Raw genomic sequence first — 20,940 nt, 5'->3', positions numbered from 1 at the left:
TTCAGCTGCAGTTGGCTTCCACAGACTTTTCGTCCACTTTTACTCCTCTGATTGGGTCAAGGCTTGGACCATTGCAAAGCTCTTTCCGAGCCGGTCGTTTTGACATAAGGTAGGCCCAATTCCGAGGTCTGAGTCCAAAGATATGGCATTCGGAAGTTCTGCTGACTTTTGCTCCTTTATCTCGCTAAAGTGGCACATTTCTGCACATAATGGACTTTGAAGCCTGAAATGCATAAAAACACGTAATCAGTATTAACTCTTACTTATTATTCACATAATTGGTCTAACACTATGATTATTAAGGGGTTAAAACTACAGTTTTGGGCTCTTATCAGACTATCATGAACAAAATAATGAAAAGAATACATAATAGAAAGAGAAGCAATTGAATTGAATAATAATAAAGCTTTTATTAAATGGTTCTAATGGAGGCTACAAAACTAAATCTAAATTAAAACAAGGTAATAAAACTAATTACTTGAATTCTAAAACTAATTTGAATGTAAAAAACTAGATCTAAAACAAGTTATTCTAACTAATTAATGGAGTTTAACCTCATTTTCTACTCTAGATCCAGGTTAACTTAAGAGTTAAGTCTTCTCCATACCAATGGAGACCAAATCCACTTTTTCGTGCATGGGCTGAGGAGCCATGTTTTGGGCCGGAAAATCAAGCCCAAAACCCAATTTCTTTAGTGCACATAGGCTTTTTCAGCTGGATTTGACTTCCACGGACTTTTTGCCCACTTCTACTTCTTTGATTTGGTCAAGGATTATACCATTGGAAAGATCTTTTCGAGCCGGTCATTTTGACATAAGGTAGGCCCAATTCTGAGGTATGAGTCCAAAGATACGGCCTTCGAAAATTCTGTTGACTTTTATGCGCTGTTTCTGCCTGCGTTGACTTTGACTTTTCAACTTTGACCGGGCTTTAAAAGGTTTTTTCTCCTTGAATCTTGGATTTTTATCATAGAACTTCTTAGCAACCAACTCTTGCTCCTTTATCTCACAAAAGGGACGCATTTCTGCACATATTCGACTCCAATGCCTGAAATACACAAAAGCCCGATAACAGTACTAACTCTTACTTATTAATCATATAATTGGTCTAAAGCAATATTGTTAAAGGAGTTAAAACTACATTTTTGGGCTCTTATCACTAACGGCTATATATATATATATTCCGTAGATATATTAGTGTCAAGAAAACATATATTTTAAAGAGACAAACCACATCATTCACCTAGCCTCCCTTGTACAATCCATAGAAGCTGCTCATGTCAATATGAAGACCATTTCCATAGTGAGGGGAAGTGTACCTTATGGTAAGGTTGGACTTCCTCATCAGAAACTCATAAAGATTTAATAGTACCACTAGCAATCCCACAAGCATCATGCGTACAAATTTAATAGAACTCAAAAACTAACTATAATAGCTCACAACTTGAACATAATGTCTTACGAAGAGGGAAACCCTAAACCCTAAACATAATGTCAGAAAAGGGTAGTCTTGCTGTGGTTTTTACAGAATAGACTTATTGGACTTCCTTTTCATGTAGTTCCCCATCGGAAATAGGAAGAAATTTGACTGGACTACTTGTAATCCGACACACATAATGCATCAAAATTGATTAGAACTAAACACGTTTCTATGATGTCTCAGAGCGTACACACAATGTCCCCCTCATATCACAAACTTTTAAGCCATATTAAGACCATAACTAAGTGTTTGTCACGTTTTCAAATTTACCTCTTCCCCATCAATACTGGGTAACATTTTTTGCAAGTGATGATTCCTAGACAAAAACGTTTCTACCAGTCCGACCCTCTAAGTCTTATTATCAATTTCGGCTACCCTCGGCTTTTCTTTACTTTTGCTTTCTCCGTAGGTAGAAACACGTAAAGTGTCGGCCTTAGTGGTTTCTTTTGAAGTTGTCAACTGCAGTGGCCTCCTAATTGTAGCAGTAGCAGACACTCTCTCTAGTAGTGGGTCCTCGGTTCCACAATTTGTTTGTGAAGGGGGTGATGGGGCTATTTTGTTTTTAGAAGCTGCTGCTTTTATCGTCGAAGGTGGTTCTTTGTTCTTCAAAGGTGGTGGTTTGATCTTTGATGGTTGGGCTGGTTTGTTCTTCAACTGTGGGGCTGGTCTGTTCTCGGATAGTGGGGCTTCATTGTTTTTCAATGGTGGTGGTTTGATCTTTAATGGTTGGGCTGGTTTGTTCTTCAACTGTGGGGCTGGCCTGTTCTCGGATAGTGGGGCTTCATTGTTCTTCAATAGTGGTGGTTTGATCTTCGATGGTTGGGCTGGTTTGTTCTTCAACTGTGGGGCTGGTCTGTTCTCGGATAGTGGGGCTTCATTATTCTTCAAAGGTGGTGGTTTGATCTTCGATGGTTGGGCTGGTTTGTTCTTCAACTGTGGGGATGGTCTGTTCTCAGATAGTGGGGCTTCATTGTTCTTCAATGGTGGTGGTTTGATCTTCGATGATTGGGCTGGTTTGTTCTTCAACTGTGGGGCTGGTCTGTTCTCGGATATTGGGGCATCATTGTTCTTTAATGGTGGTGGTTTGATCTTTGATTGTTGGGCTGGTTTGTTCTTCAACTGTGAGGCTGGTCTGTTCTCGGATAGTGGGGCTACTATGTTCTTCAATAATGGTGCTCGTTTGTTGCGGACATCTTTGCCTATGGGGAACTTAGTTTGCGGCTCAGAGGAACGTCGCACCCTTTTCGCAGGGGCTTGTTGGGACTCATCTTCACTGCTATGCTCGTGTTCCTCTTTGTTATCTTCTTCTTCACCAATATCTTCTTCCACAGGACTAATTTTGAGTTTTCTCTTCAAATAGCTTCTTAAATCTGTTTTGCCTCCCCTGGGACCATGAAGAAGGAAGTCCTGGGTGGTCTGCACGATCACCTGAAATGACATAACATTTCCCAAACAAAAATTAGAACTAACAAACTAAATTGCCCTTCTGTTAAAGAGACAACCTTGGAGAGGAAACTCAAAACCGTGAAAATTATACCGTAACTGTCTCCCGGGCTATGACATGATTTTCTGTGATGATATTGTATGACTGACTAGGATCATTCCTTTCCCGCTGTCATAATAAGCACATAAAAAATATAGGAAAATTGTCAATAATATACTAAAATATTGTACAAGCAGTAATGACCTCATAAATACGAACCTCCAACGCATCTTTAACCATGAGTTTCTCCCTAACCTCATGGGGAATACATAAGGGAGTGACAACTTGTAGTTTCTTCAAGTCACTCAACTTTTTCTCCCATGTACTACCCCGACAACTTTTTCTGGGAACTTTCACCCACCCTGTGAACCATGGGAAGTTGTTTGGTTCTAACCTTGTCACTTCTAAAGACGACACGTGGAGGAAGATCCACATGGTGAATGCTAGGACACAACCATGGAGGGTGCCAGTATACAGGTGGCTAGCTTTAAACTCGTTATGTTTGTTGATGGCATCATATAACGACTCCAACTTCTGCTTAAGCAGTTCATACACAAGATATCCCCAAGGAAAACTATCAAACTTATTCAAATTGTCAGCAATGTCAACCCATACGACATCGACTCCTTTCGACCCAGTTGGTAAGAGAAAAGCTCCAAGCACGTATAGCCTATTGAGGCGATTGATATCATCAGCCATATTTGTATCAAGTAATGCATTTTCCTTTGCCTCCTCCCTAGCTCGCATAATATCTGTTAGTCGAATATCACCACGTATGGAACCACAAGTGCCCATAAAATATCTCTTTCTGAAATCACTGATATTCTTGGGCTTCATTCCGTAATACCATTCTGGTGGAGAGTCTGTGGAAAGCCCGGTGAGTAGTGCCACATCGGACATCTTGAAGCTTAAGAATTTGTCTCCAATTTGGTAAGTGACGGGGGCTATTCACTTTTTCAGAACCTCTACAACCAGTTGGAGGTGGGTAAAATGAGTGTAGGACGTGCTGTTTGGATCCGTAGCGTCCGCATTTCCAACGACACTCCATAGAAACCCAAACGGAGATGACTTAAACCTTTTCTTTTCCTCGACATCAAACACTGAGAATAGCTTCTCGCGAAGCATTTTTGGACAGCAGCGACAAGTTATCTTTGTGGCTAGCCCAGCAGTAGCTTGGGGCCACTTCTTCTTACCGCTAAACAGAACATAACAAGCCAATGTATAAGCATACTAATACCCTTTAATCGTAACCACAGATAGTCTACATATTTCATAACAACTAAGACAGTTCTTGCCATTTGAAGTTGCACTTTAATATCACAACAGTGCAATCCGACAGTGACAAAATAATATCAGACAGAAACAAAGGAAAATATTCTCAGCAAATATAACTTACCAAACGATTGGTTATGCAATAAATAAATATTAGGGTCAATATTATCGGATTACTTAAATCCAACTCAAGTAGTGTAATAATACTGACCAATTTCATATGTATATAAGAAACATACCTTTTAGGGTTTCTCATGATATACAGGAATCTGAATAAATATGTGGACAACAAAATTGACGACGAAATTTGGTCACAGTGATATGCAATGACTGAAATCGACTGACTGAAATTTTGTCAAATTATAGATGGGAGAGAAGGAAGTAGAAGTTGAGGTAAAACTGAGAGGGCTCCCATCCCAGTTCCCATACTTGTCTCCCCACAAAACTGAACGTAATTGATCTGGTACACCGGGACCTATTACAAAGAAATTGTTGTCACGATCAACAGTGGCCATGTGTCCCAATCAAAATTAACTGATACACTTAACATATATAAGACATCATATAAGGCTCTAAAGACAAAATATATGGCATAGAGCGTATAATTACAATACAATGCATTTTGCTGGTCCAAGTTCATGACCGCTGATTCCATTTCCGATGTCAGTAGTAGTCTGACATTGGATTTTGACAAAGTATAATGCATTACTGTTCATCCAAGAAAGTCCCCTACCTCAAATAATAACATATATACTAGGGCCTCTTATAGTAGAAAGTAGGACAAGTAAGTATGCAAAGAGATGTAAATCAAAATGCAAAAAAACACAATGTGAGAAGCCCTCGTCTTCTTTCAATCATAATAGCATGTGTCTAGGATACAATAAATAGCATATGATCGAGAATCGTGGTTGGCTGGTTGTAACGTAGTTTGGTGTTTCACTCTTGAGTTGCACTTAAGTGTTTAAGTTTGTGTTTTAATGCCTAAACAGTGTGGTTTGGTTTTTAAATCACAACTATATTTGGTACTTAAGTGTTCACATTCAAATTATGGCTACGTTTTCGCGTTAAAATTATCATTACCTTCACAATCATGAGTTTGTTTACGTGTTTTTCTAATACATGTCCATAGCTAGAACCCCTCCCATAATTTATAATTTAAATGAGATACCAAAATATATTACCGCATTAAACGACAATTTTCTAGTGTATATATAACATGTCAACAACATGTATAATTTTTCCATGATGTTTGTTTTGTTTGTGTGTCTAAAGTGATTTTTTTCTTCTTTTTTTCTTCATCTCAGGTACTTGATAATTATGTTGAAATTTGCATATTATCTGGTAAATTTGATCTAAACATTGGTCACTTCAAGCTATAAGCTTTCACGGTATGCAATTAATTATGGTAAGGTGATAGTCAAAGGGAAATTTTACTTTTAAGCATTTAAGTTTCTGGCTTTGAAACCGGTGAAAGCAACACCTAGTCACCCAATATTAAATACATATTTATTGCTAATCAAGATAACATCAAGCTTTCTTCAAAAAAAATCTCCTCAGACGTCTGGGACAATATCTCAACCACGTCTCTATTTTCACACTCTTCTGCTTTCAGCACAGGCAAAATCCTATCTAGAATATGGTTGCCCCTTCCTTGATGGAAAGCACCGACGTCAAAGCTCTTCTGAGGCCAGGCAGCCCCTTCTCTCCTAAAGACAAGCACATAATGATGTTGTTCATCGACAACAAGCGCGGAGAGCGTCTAATCATTGGTGAGGTCATGAAAGACTTGAGGGAAACTAAGGTGCAAATGGAACAAGAGGAAGAAGCAAACCAAGAGATGGAAAATCTTAGGTATGAGAAGTTCAAGTTGAGACATTTATGGCATATGCTGGGTCAAGAGTTTGAACCCATGTCATGGCCTCCTAGGTGCCTTTGTGTGTGCCATTCAGATGAAAGCATTTCTGTTTAGTTGTGGCTTCTTTGTCGTTTCTTGTTTTGTTTTGCTATGTGTATGTGTCTTTGTGCTATTGTTCTAGGTCGTTTAACTGTTATGCCAGTGACTACCCATATATTCTTACTAAGTTAGACAACTTTTTCTGGATATGTCAAGGGTTCTTAGTTTATCCATGTATTGCGGGTTTGTGTTAATTTGTATTTACTAGTTCATATTTAATTATGTGTCGTAGCCTTTTTGTGATTAACTGAATATTACAAGTAGACACCACAAATGGTGAATCGCGTAGACCATTATAATGTTCTATCTGGTTGGTACACTGTCTTAGGATGGGTAATCACAAATAAGTATTGATCATTTTCTTTGAATGAACAAATCCATCATCGATCACACCATTGTCGAGGACTATCAGCAGTTGAATAAAACATAGGGTAACATATCATCATGTAATCTAACCATAACAAAATGAGTATCCCGATGATGCTCAACAGTGTTTAAGTCAACCTCAGACCATATTAAAAGTTAAAAACAACTAAAAACCTCAAATCTAACATTGCCTTCGCGTCACAACCTCATATCTCATTTACTTTCGGTGTAGATCCTTACAGTAGCGAGAGAGGGTGAGAAGAATTCGGTAAAAACAAACCTTCGGTCCTGAAGTAAGAGAAGAAGAGGTTGTTAATTGATTAAGGCAGCAGCTATTAAGGAGAACAACGTGTTCGGATCTTCCAGAATTTTGGTAAAAATTCGTTTTTTATGGCAAGCTAAATTTTATCCCTAAATTTTATTGATTTCTGACCACTTTGCCAAACGTATTACCAATTTTGTAGCCATAAATTTAGTCCAAAACATTTTGTAACTGATATTTGAAGTGAATGTCCACATTTTGTTGAAAGTTTAACTTAAAGCTTAATAACTGACTTCCTCGTTCAAGAAATGCGGAAAACAAAGTAAATAGAATGTATATGACACAATTGATGTTCTTGACGTGGTTAATGGCATATACTTATATAGTGATTTACTAGGCTTGTATAATGTATTGTTGATTCATATTGTTATCCACATGGAACAAGAATGATATGACACCGTTGCACACTTTTTTTACAACACTGGTTTATAACCCTTATAACATAGCAATGACAGACAACTAACCATGAAAAAATTAAACCAACTATTCAAAACATGTCCCAAATACTATTTTTTGTAACATGTCCCAAATATTCATGTCATTGAAACTACAATAAAAATCTCAAACATTTTAATTAAGTGTACTCCCGTTTCATATGAGTCAATTTGAAAGGGAAACATCTAATTAAAAATATAAACAATAATATGAATCAATAACGTTCACTACTCTAAACACCAATGTATCATCATCAATAACGCATTAAAACACTCTTATCCAATTTTACATCAATTTCCTCTAATAAATATATCAAAATTTATTTTCTTTTACTAGTAAATATATATATATATATATATATATATATATATATATATATATATATATATATATATATATATATATATATATATATATATTTTTACTAAATAAACAAATCAAGTTTCTCTTATTATCATGGATGACCATCTAAGCAATGGACATACTACGTATTTTATAAGAAAATTTAAACAACAAAACACCTATAATTTATAGTTTCATCCATGACAACTAATTATGATAAACCATGAGACTAAATGTGGTGAACAAAAATATCAACACACCAACGCAGTTTAAGTAAACAACAATAAAATTAATTATTTGACAAACGTTATAGAAAACGGATGAATTATACTAATTATATGCATTTGAAATCTAGTGAAATGTCACAGGGTAGTAACAACCTCAAATAATAAAACTTTATATTTACTTTAGTCATACTCTTAGAAACCCTTTTATTTCATTATTTATTATATCTACAAATATCATTTCTTTGCATTATCAAACAAAATATTAATGAACTTTAACTCAACTCCATGCAACTATAATTTATCAACATGAGAGGAAGATAAACAATCAAACATATAATACTCTCATTCAAGCAAGCAAAAATAAATCATTTAAAACTATATAAATCATGAACATAAAAACAACTATCGAATCCTAATTTAGAAATGCAACTAGATCAAATATAACACGTATTCAAAAAAAAAAATCAGATCCATCCATCAAAATTATATAGACTGAAACAAAACAATTAAGAAGAAATACTCGCCATTCATTATTATTATTATTATTACTAATTATTTTAAATGGTGAAAAGGTTCAAAAATTAATCTCTATATACAATGACAATTAAAACAAGACTTGCTACCGTATAACACGAATTAAAAAAAAAAAATATATATATATATATATATATATATATATATATAATATAAACTAACTTCTAATATATCACCCACAACAAGTTATATTCTCAATATAATATTTATGAACAATAAATCAAGGTGTATGTTTAAGAATACTCGAATATGTAAAAAGAAAATCAATGTGAAACTAATTTAACAATATTAATCAATCATGTCATAATTTATAGGCACGAAACACACTTATAAGACAAAATAAAAAATTTGTTTGCTGTTGAAGTAAGATCATCATTATATTAAAACATCATCTACATAAATTCCAATATGGTTTACAACTACCAATTATCACAACTATTTTAATTAATCATTAATAACGTGACATTAGAAAAACAACTTTACACATGTCATGTTGGTGATACAATATTAACACATCATATACACACGGTACTAGTTCATCTACACACAATAATATAATAAAGCGTGCATATGCAAGTATACACATCTCAAAAAGAATACACATATATTTTATTTTATTTTTCTTTCTATTTCTAACTAATCACATCTAAGAAATTAATCTCTTATACTTTACAACATTATTCCTCCATTAAAGTGTACGAGTGAGGCAAAATAGTTCCTCCAACACAGAGGCAATTAGTTCCTTAGTACGTCACAAAGTCATCAGTTAATGCAGCTTATTCAATATGAATTAAAATATCTCCTTGTTTCTTTGAATAATAATATAATACTCAAATAAAAAGTTCACAAACATGTTGTCGTACTTAATTCATACTCCATGTGAAAAAAATAAACACCAACAATAAAACAACATTATAGCAGCACACATCATTTTGGTAATAACCGCTAATAATTGACATATAACAAATATAACTACTCCTCATATGATAAGGAAAATGAAAAGCATTTCATATGCACTCCACAAAAGTAACTAATATAAATATACACATTACACATACAAACAAATCAAGAAAAATATTAACTCATTTTATTTATGTATCTTTTTTTTTTCTTTGTAAAAATAAAACGACTAGCGGAAACAGTTTTGAAAATAATATTTCCTAAACACCAACATAAACCACGATCCGAGAATCACTTAAACTCACCTAAGTCTAACATAACCAAATGCTCTGATACCAAACTATCACACCTCAAATTTTGACAAAATCGGAAAAAATAATATTTGTTCCCGACTCTTTAATTTTCGAGGTGTGATGCACTCTCAACTTCCAAAAATCTATAAAAAATTTGGAATAAACAAAAGTCCTATTCATTACAAAAATTCACAAATATGATTAAGTTACAAATTTCCTTTCAACAACTCTTTAATTATAATTACAAATAAAAATACAAAAATATTGTGTCAACTGAAAATCTATTGTACCTCAAGGGAAAACAAAACATATCCTGTAATGCGACGCTAATGCAAACCACAAGCAGCAACCAATCGTCTTCAACACTAATCCTGTCAAGACGTATCAACTAGGTTCATTTTATAAACACACCCGATAAGCAAACATGCAAATCGGGTCAGTATTATAAACAATGCTGGTATGAGTAGCCCTAGAATATAAAATATACTTATACATATATATACACAATCTATAAGGCTGTTAGTTCTTCCACCGGGCGCCTTAACTTCCAATAAATAATACAACATTTTTAAATACAATAATTAAGGCAGGTAGTTCCTCTACTGAGGCGCCTTAGCTTCAAACCGTACTAAATCAACTGTATCTAATAATAGAATAACCAAACTAGAACTTACTCTATACTTACACCGGTATAAGCCAAATCACAAAGTGGGTCACACCTGCATAAATAATCAATTCAACCCACTCTTCTGCAAAACAATTGTGAATGCAACCTAAATCACAATAAATCATTTATTATAGATTTAACATACACTTTGATATATCATCACCATTATTATTTAAAGTTTCTTCAAGTGTCTCTAGAATCACGTCGTCTCTATGTCTTACCTAGTTTTTCTGGCTACCACAATCGCTCCCCAACGCCGAACATGTACATCCACATGCCTTCCCTCCCGTAATGAGCCACTCTGTTTGTAATTACCCTAAGCAGGATATCGCATACCAAGTAACCTCCACACGACCGTTATTACGTGGGTACTGCCACTATTCGGCATAAAATATCACGCGTCTCGTTCTAATTTTGCGAACGGAATAATCAAGCCAATATTCGGCTACGCCAGAAGGGTCATTCAGATTCACTGAAGAGCCAGAAGGGCCAATCAAATCACATACGCCCATTACAAGGGCCAAATCACATGAGTAATGGTAGCTAGGTTCTAGGATTTTCGTTACGTAATTTATTTAGGTGTCATACATTTATATCTCATAACCATTTTACTATATCACGTGCATGTCAAATACATTATTGCACTAAACCACAATATTTAGAAATATCTCAATACATCTCATAACACCTTTCATTCTTTCTCGTGCCAATTATTTATTTCACTAAGCCACAATCCCTTGGAAAATATCCACAAATATTATACTACCTCATAGTAGCATCTCACAGACATAATGAATGAACGTTTACATTTATTTCTCAAAGATATTGCATTTAATAGATATCCTAACATATGATATCATTTAACAGAACAACAATTCCAACATACCACATAATGTCACAATTGCTCCAAACGTACCGCATAACATTTTTATAGCGTTTTAGAAATATTATATCTCCTAAATTTTCACTCTTGTCACATGTCCATAAATACACAATATCAACGTCAAATCTTTCTTAGATAATGACAAACAAGTTTATACAAGCTTCCACCACATTCTATCATTTGATTAATCCATAAAATTTAATATATATAAAAACGTAGCACAATTAAACAATCAACAGCCAAAGGTCAACTATCAAAGGGTTAACTGGTCAACAGATCAAGCCCAACAGTCAACAGTCCTAAACCGGTAGTCATCCCAATAGGTCCTAACCCAAACCCATGTTTAAAATAATTCAACCCATGGTCCTAACCCAATTAAACAAACGAAGCCCCCAAAACCAAGGCCTAAAAGTCTAAACACTTAAAGAGCCAATTGGACCCATTTTAAGTCATATGGACCGGCCCAAAACAAAAATAGAACTGGCCCAAACAAAAGAAATAGAAACTGGCCCAAAACAACTAATGTGGTCCGGCCCAAAAATAAAATAGAAACTGGTCAAACCCAACTAATTAGTTTCGGCCCAATCCCAACATAGTTAGAAACTGAACTGGTGAGACTGGGAGCACTGGATCCCAATCTCGATCATCCCCTCCACCACACCAGCTCAGTTTTCGGCCACCTCTCTCACTTTCTCATCCAAAAGGTTTTGCTCCTAGTGAAAAACCTTATCCTTTTAATAAAAGCACCAACTCGATTCATTAAATCAGTCTCCTACCTCCAAACTAGATCTGGATCGCCATTAACACTTCTTCCAACTCCCAACAGCCCCCACTTTCCAACCAACAACCAAACATCCATCCCTAAATCCCCGTCATCAACCAATAACCCATTATAGACATTATCAAAGTTCAATTCAAGAAATATACAGGACCGATTTCTATGGTTTGCGCCTCCACTAACACCTCCAAGCTCCAATAGCCTCACTGTCCAACACTCAATCACCCACACTATCTATCACCAATCACAAACCAACCCAAAACCACAACAATAGGAATTTAAAACCACAACAGAAAGAGTGAAAAAAACTATGCAGGACAATTTTCTTTCTTCTGGCCTTGCGTCACCATTAACAGGCCCATGAAGCTTCAGCACATCATTTTTAGAGTTCCACTAGTTCTGACAGCTTCAATAATTAATCAAAACAATATACTAACATTTAACCAGTTTAATAATAATGGCAGGACGAAGAATAATGGAAGAAGAATGAGCAAAAACATTGGACAGTAAAGCTATTTCTGTATACACGTGAAGTAGAAAAACTAACTACTCACCTTCGTATCGCCAAAACAGAGTACATAGAAAATGAAAGAGAATCGATTCCGATGCACAATCCAGGCTCCGTTCTTCTTTGTTTTAGCTAATGTGTTTAGTTCTTAAGAAAACCTTGTTTTTCTAAAAACCCTGAATTTATGATAAATACATCCATTCTTAAGAATTTATATTATGACATTTTAGAAACTTCCTATTTTACCAAATATTTCTATTCCTAATATAGACTATTATTTTCTATTAAAAATATTATATTTATTACATACCTTATATTAACATCTCTTTTGAAAACTTTCCAACTATTAAAAATCTCTACAAAAAATTCAAAATTCAAAATACTTGTTTTTCCTCTTTTCTATTTTCTATCAAAAAGTCAAGCCCACATTTACTAGCCCGTTGACCCATAAATAAATATCAAATTCCGAAATGCTAAATATTATTACGAAATAATAAAAAAATAATTTGGTGTCTTACATATGTGCTTGGATCTAGAATGAAAACTCAAATTCTTGCTAAAATGGATGGCGCTCTGACTGTCACATAGAACTACAAACTGTTTCTGCTTTAGGTCTAGTTCATCGAAGAACCTCTTTATCCATAGCATATCTTTGCAACACTCAGTGGCTGTAATATACTCGGCTTTTGTAGTGGAGAGGGCAACACACTTTTCCAACTTAGATTGCCAAGAAACTGCTCCCCCTACAAAAGTAACCAGATAACCGGAGGTGGACTTCATCGAGTCAACATCACCTGCCATGTCTACATCAGTGTAGCCTTCAAGTAAGGGCTTACTTCCACCAAAACAAAAACATGATTTGGAAGTGCTCTTAAGATATCTCAATATCCGCTTAACACCTTCCCAATGCTCCTTACCCGGATTTGACAGAAAACGGCTTACAACACCAACGGCGAAAGCAATATCCTTTCTTGTACACACCATTACATACATCAAGCTGCCCATTGCGGTTGCATAAGGAATCTTTTCCATCTGACTCTGCTCATGCTCACCCTTTGGACACATCTCTTTGGTCATGCGGAACTGGCCACCAAGCGGACAAGTAACTGGCTTCGCTTGATCCATGTTGAATCTCTTCAACACCTTCTCAATGTATGTAGCTTTATTTAGAAAGCCACAACTTCCCACTCTTTCTGTCATGAGTGATCCGCATTCCAAGTATCTGCTTTGCTTTATCCAAATCCTTCATCTCAAAGGACTTACTCAAGTTTTTCTTCAGCTTGGATATTTTGTTGATGTTTGGGCCAACTATCAACATATCATCCACATACAACAAGAGCACTAAGAAATCCCCATCTGGAAATTTCTGAACAAACACACAATGATCGGAAGCAGATTTCTTGTATCCTTGCTTCGCCATAAATGAATCAAACTTTATGTACCACTGTCTCGGTGCCTGCTTCAACCCATACAAGCTCTTTATCAGCTTGCATATTAGGTGCTCCTTACCTTTGACCTCAAACCCCTCTAGCTGGTCCATATAGACATCTTCCTCAAGGTCTCCATGAAGAAAAGTTGTCTTAACATGTAGCAGCTCAACCTCCAAGTTCATACTTGCGGTCATACCCAATAACACCCGGATAGAAGTCATCTTCACTACAGGAGAGAAAATCTCATCAAAGTCAATACCTTTCTTTTGACCAAATCCCTTCACAACAAGGTGAGTTTTGTGCCTTGGGTGTGGATTATTCTCCTCATACTTGACTTTGTAAATCCACTTATTCTTGAGAATTTTTCTTCCTTCAGGTTTCTCAACTAACTCATAAGTGTGATTCTTATGCAAAGAATCCATCTCATCATGCATGGCCTTCAACCACTGCTCTTTGTCTATACCTTTAAGAGCCTCTTGATAGTACATAGGTTCTCCACCATCCGATAGTAGAACATACATATGTAGTGGATACCTGGTTGAAGCTTGTCTCTCTCTGTCTGACCTCCTTGCCCCATCTGCTGGTGCCTCAGGAGGATGCACTTCTGCTTGCTCTGGTGGTGGTTCATGCACTTCATCTACATCTTCTATATCAATAGGTTATATCCCATCATGAGCAATATGATTCTCATCATGAGCTTCAAGCCCATGGTTCTCTACATTCTCAATGCCTTCTGCACGTTCCACAGTAGGAACTTCTGGTTATGAATCAACAAGGTCATTAGTGAAAGCTTGTAGCTTTTCACCCTCTTCAAAGTCTGATATGGTTTGGTCTTCCAAAAACATAACATCTCGACTTCGAATACCTTCTTGTTAATCGGATCATAGAGTTTATAGCCAAACTTCTCATCCCCATAACCCAGAAAAATGCACTGCTTGGCTTTGTTATCAAGGTTGGATCTCTCATCTTTCGGAATATGCACAAATGCGCTACACCCAAATACCCTCAAGTATCCATAATCAACATCTCTGCCTGACCATACTCTCTCTAGATAATCACTATTCAGAGGTTTCGACGGCGATAAGTTGATCACATATATGGCTGTGTGTATTGCTTCTACCTAGTAGCTTCTAGGTAGCTTAGAGTGAGATAGCATACATCTCATCCTCTCTACAATGGTACGATTCATCCTCTCGGCTATACCATTTTGCTGCGGAGTTTTAGGAACGGTCTGCTCATGATGAATCCCATGACTCTAGCAATACTCTTCAAATGACCCAATGTACTCACCCCCATTATCTGAGCGAATACATTTCAAAAGCTTCCCTATCTCTCTTTCCACCATGCTATGGAATTTATCAAGCACGCCAAGTACTTCATCCTTGGCCTTCAGACTATATGCCCATACCTTTCTCGATACATCATTAATGAAGGTCATGAAGTATAAAGCTCCTCCGTAGGACTTTACTTTTAAAGGACCACATAAATCTGTGTACACTAGTTCAAGGACGTTGTCCTTTCTGTGAGACAGGAATCTTTGGAAAGACACTCTGTGTTTCTTTCCTACCAAACAGTGAGTATATCTATTTAAATGTGTACCATTGAAGTCTGGCAAGGCCTTTTGCTTGGCAAGAACTTTCATGCCTTGTTCGCCCATATGACACATTCTATTGTGTCATAGTTCGGAAAAAGCTGCTTCTTCTGCTGCATTTACTTATGCTTTACACAAACTAGCCTGTGTTTTGTAAAGAGAGCAAGTTTTCTTCCCTTTGGCTACTACAATGGAACCTCTGCTCAGTTTCCATACCCCGTTGTCAAATGAGTTTACAAAGCCATCATCATCTAACTTCCCAGCGGAAATTAGGCTTAGTCGAATGTTAGGGACATGTCTTACATCCTTGAGTGTCAAGGTAAACATCCCCAATGCCTGCAATCTTCGAGACTCAACTGTTGCCCATCTTCACTTTACCATATTCACCACAGTTGTAGGTAGTGAAGAATCCCCTGTGCAGTGTGACGTTATAGGATGCTCATGTATCTATCACTCACTCTGTATCCTTGCATGAGGTACTAAGACAGCACTCACCACAATCTGACACAATTCCCACTAGACCATCATCGACTAGTGCGGTAGTATCTCTACCTGAGTTTCTGCTCCTCTTTACCATGTTTTCATGTACACAATTATTCTTCTCATCCCTCTTCAATGTTCTGCACTTATACCTGAAGTGACCCTTGGTGGCACAGTAGTAACATTGCATCTCTGCCTTAGGAGTTCTAGATTCACCCCTAGATTTGCTTATGTCATCACCTCTAGAATGAGATGGTTTTCTGCTTCTACCTCTCCCCCATTTCTCTGTGACAAGGATCTCTGTGTGAGAGGAGTTGCTTATTGAACTCCTTCTAGTCTCCTCATTCAACAAAGATGCGGTAGCCATCTCCATGGAAATGATTCCATCCTTAGTTGATCCGTGTAGAGAAACTACTAACGTCTCCCAACTTTCGGGTATAAAGCCTAATAGAAACAAAGCCTCAACTTCCTAATATAAACAAAGCCTCAACTTTGTCTCCCATATTAATCTTCATCAAATGCAACTGATTGATGATATTATGTACTTCATTAAGATGCTCAAACATTGAAGAACCTTATTGGTACTTCGTGTTGGCAAACTTCTTAATAAGCAGCACTTTGTTTTCACCCGACTTCCTCTCATAGAGGTCTTCAAGTTTCTTCCACAAGCCAAAAGTTGTAGTCTCTTGGGATACATGGTGAAAGACACTGTCGTCAATCCACTGTCGAATGTACCCAATTGCTTTTCTGTCAAGCTTGCTCCACTCAGCCGCAGCAACCGATTCTGGTTTTTCTCCTCCATTCTCAATGGGTTGTGCCAAGTCCTTGCAATAGAGCAAGTCTTCCATCTTAGCTTTTCAAATGTTGTAGTTCTTCCTATTCAGACTAGTCATGCGAGTGTTCACGGAATGGTCCATCTCTACAAGTTATTTAAACTTAAATCTTCTCTCAAGAATTTTGTCAAACACCTTCCAACCAAGATTTGGATAACACCCTAGGTTAATCTAATCAAGGCTCTGATACCACTTGTTAGGGTTTAATACCAATAACAATCGATCCCCACTACACAGATAATTTGTATTTGAACCAACAACAGTCTCCAGACAATTCTAAATATCAACTACAACCTAGCTAACATGCCTAACTCTCTAAACAACTATTAACAACAGATAATAATGTAAAGAAGTAAAACATACCACAACACAAAGATATACCGTGGTTCGGCCAATGGTGCCTACTTCCACAAGAGCTAATCATTTTATAAAGTGGGAAGGAATATTACAATCACTCATTTCAGTCTCTCACCTTACTAGATCACTCCCCTCTCTTTACAGGCTTGTTTCTCTGTAAAGGTTATCTCTCAATCTTGATTACTTTCAAGATTGGGTTTTCTCTCTCTTGTGTTGCCTTGGTTCGTGTGTTAGGTTTTGCCAAAAACCCCAACATATATTGCAAACTCGCGGTTTCACAAAAATAGAATTCTGCAGAGAATAGGCATGGGCGCCGGCGCGCTCTCGGCAAGGACAATGTCGAGCGCGTGTGCCCTTAAAGTACTGTATGTTGTCCACGACATGGGCGCGGGCGCAGCTTGAGCAAGATTAATCTGAGCGCGTGCGCGCTCAAGCTTCTCCACGCAAACTAAACTCCTTTTTCTCCTCATGTGAGGGATAACTCCAACATGATCTAGATATTCAGTCAGGGTTTTGGCTATGAGTAAAGCTCCATCACTGGTTGTTCACTGCTTCAAGATTTCAAGAGTCGCGTCAACTGTCTCTTACATTTTTGTGAAGTACCAAAAGCTTTTTCTTTAATTGGAGCCATACTCATTTCAAGTAGTATGGCCAGGTGTTTTTCTTTAACTTGGAGAATAAATAACAAGAAATTGTTATATAATAAAATGAAACAACCAAGCCTAAATCAGTATCAACCACTTCTCCCAGCTCTTCTCATCTCATTTCATTATGTTGAAGTTAAGGAAATTCTGTGCGTGCGCCCTCATGCTATATTGATATATATATATAGAGAGAGAGAGAGAGAGAGAGAAACATTCTATGCCCTGAGGGAGAGGATCGATAGTGTCATCCCACAGGATCCCGGAGCTAGTGTAGTTGCCACCAGTGAAGAGACATCCCTGAGCAGGGGTGCCATATGAGTCCACAAGACTACAAAAACGGAACAAACGTGAGGCAGTGAGCGGCTGGTTGGTGGCTATATCCGTCTTGATACCATAGCGTAAATTGTAAACTTCCAGCTATAATGCGAGAAAGGATATTCTCCGTGGTCTTCCATGCTCCCTGTATAATGTGTGTGACCATTTTCAAGTGAAAAGAGTGTATTCGAAAATGACAAAATTCAGTACTGTAGGTATTAAAAAATCACCTTACTTATAATAGAAAAAATTAGGATGAAAAGAGATGTGATCAGGCGATCTTAGGTTTAAGGTTGAATACTTGAATGTCGGTTTGGTGGTTTGGCCTATAAAACCTACCAAGTCTAAAACTCGTAGGACACTTACCAGAAAAGAGAAAAATAAAAACAAAAAAAACAAAGACGAGCTTTTTCCACAGGTCACAGGTACGTTTGTACTGTTCTTATCATTGTTGTTCACCAAATATTAGTGATGTCACAATGGAATTATATTTCTCTGAAGATATAATCTTAGAAATATTATTGAGAATTCCTGCTAAGGATTTGATCAGATTCAAAACTGTATGCAAGCTTTGGCGTTCATTCATATCTGATTCCAATTTCAAGAATGCCCACCTCCATCACTCCCGTACTCATTCTCAAGGACATATTATCTTAAAAGCCTCAAACGTCGGATTATGGGGTATGGATGAGTACGTCACAATTAAAATACTAGACCAAAATATGAGTGTAGGCTGTGTAGAGAAGTTCGATCTGAATTTTGCTGTTCATGCTGTTGATAATGGTAGAAAAGTATCAATATTAGCTGGTTGTAATGGTCTATTACTCCTTTCAAATGGTTATTATATTATGCGTGTCTGCAACCTTGTCACCCGCCAATGTAAATCTCTTCCTTGTCCAAAAGGGCCTTTTGCGCCTAGTTGTAGGTGGTCTTTCTTTTACGATGATTCTATTAAAAGGTATAAGATGTCTGGAATTTTTGGAAAGCATGTGATTATGCTTACCTTGGGTAATAAAAAATGGAAGGTAATCACTGTTCCTGGTCCTAAGTATGCAAACTACTGGCAGTTAACACCGCCCGTTTTTTCTGAAAAGGAATTGCATTGGCTGGCGTGTTCTGATGATAGAGTAGAATACATTTGTTCGTTGGATGTTGGAAATAAGGAATTTAGGAAGACAGCTTCCAACTTTCAAAGCCAGAAAATACTTCATTTTCGTATCATCAGTGATTAGAAGCTCTGTATGCTTCACAACTGTATTTGATGATCATTTAGACATATGGGATCTAGCGGACAAAGCAAACAATCAATGGACAAAAAAGAGTAGCATCAGTCTTCGATCCATGTCACACATACCAAAATTCTGGGACAACATGCGCATAGTTGGCGTGAAAGAAAACTTTGATAACAATGACAACTCAAACACCGTGTTGAAAATTTTCATACATCAAGGAGAGAAGTTGCTGTATTATGACTATCACACCTTGGAAAGTCCGGCGTTGAGGAAGGTTGCAAACGTAAACAAGGAACTCAGAGATATTGTATATTTGTTTCATTTTGATAGTCTAGTCAGCTGGAATCCAGCCGAAGCTAAAGAAAAACGAAAAAGAAGAAACAGTGCAGAAGATAGCCAGTTAGAGACGATTTTTCCATTGAAGACAACTAGGGATTACAATCGGCCAATAGCAAACAATTATATCGAGCTTTGCAACAGAAAAATCTTACGGAAATGTCGTTGATTTTACCTTGAGAATCAATAAATTCGAAGATTTGAAGATTGTCCAAGAAACTGACGAAACCAAAACCAAAGGCACAGACTCCGTAGTTTCAATTTGATCCACAGTCTTTTAAACAATGGACCATTTGCGGTAAAATCTATATGTACTTTCTACTTTAGTTGTTTTGCCTTTTTCGGGGAATCCAATTGACGTTGGAAGGTTCGATGAAGAGTTTCTTTTTAATTGTTTCCGAGACTCCGCTCTTAATGTTTTCTAGACTACACAGTTGGTGGGTTGAAATAACAGGACAGAAGTTTAGTTTTTCTCAATGAGCATACTTTGTTGTTCTGAAATGGTAGAAGTATACAATGATTTGTTAATTGAACTCTAGGCAACTAGTACGTTCCTTACAAAACTAATCAAATGTCAAATAACCTGATTTGGTGTTTTCACCTAGAGCCAGTCAGGGTTTTACTCATATTAGTCATATATAAAGGATTATGATGATCTTGGTATTTGTAAAGTTCCAAAAGCTTTGACTGTTGCTTCTGAATCTGATTGCATGTTAGTTTTATATATTCCGTTACCTGGTAATACACCAACCCACCACTGGCGCTCCATCTTTCCCTTTCCTTCTCTCTACCTTTCGTTTTCTGTATCTCCACTTATTACAACCTAAAAGATTACTAGTATTCTTTCCTTACTCTTCACTCTTCTCTCTGTTCTCTCTTTTTCCCTTCCTCTTCTATTCTTTTCTCCCTCTCTTCCTCTTCTGTCTTTATATCTTCCCCCCTTTCTAACCGCTCTCTCTCGTTCGTCCATCCCCTATCATCCTCTGTCTCCTATCTCGCCACTTGTCCCTCTACTTTCACTGCAGTTCTCGGCAGTTAGGGTTCCACGGCTCCTATCCGGTGCACCCTGTAGTATCCTCCCTACTCTGCCTACATCTCACTTGCCACCCAAGACATTCACTGCAGTTCTCGGCGGTTATGGTTCCGCGGATCCGATCCGCTGCACCTGTCTTCTCTTCCCTATTCTACATACAGTCCATTCGCCACCAATGATATCCCATGTCACAAATATGACCCCTACAGATGCCCTCTCTCAGTCGTATTGGTAGTCCATGGACAA

The 20,940-nt window shown here is 37.0% G+C and overlaps 1 protein-coding gene across 1 annotated transcript; it reads left to right on the top strand.

Annotated features, from left to right (window-relative positions):
* The first annotated feature begins 18,572 nt into the window (after positions 1-18,572).
* LOC147488397 (putative F-box/LRR-repeat/kelch-repeat protein At1g11620) lies at positions 18,573-19,325 on the top strand. The gene has a single exon (XM_086574367.1). It carries the CDS (start codon positions 18,573-18,575, stop codon positions 19,323-19,325), a length of 753 nt encoding a protein of 250 aa, XP_086430493.1.
* Positions 19,326-20,940: the final 1,615 nt, after the last annotated feature.

Source organism: Coptis chinensis, chromosome 7, assembly GCF_015680905.1.
Source record: "Coptis chinensis isolate HL-2020 chromosome 7, ASM1568090v1, whole genome shotgun sequence".
Taxonomy (NCBI): domain Eukaryota; kingdom Viridiplantae; phylum Streptophyta; class Magnoliopsida; order Ranunculales; family Ranunculaceae; genus Coptis; species Coptis chinensis.
Note: the sequence above shows the minus strand (reverse complement) of the source record. Positions and strands in the feature narration are given on the sequence as shown.

What these genes read in the sequence shown, in the direction of transcription:
- LOC147488397 (XM_086574367.1), top strand. Translation starts at nt 18,573, where the DNA reads ATGGAATTATATTTCTCTGAAGATATAATCTTAGAAATATTATTGAGA.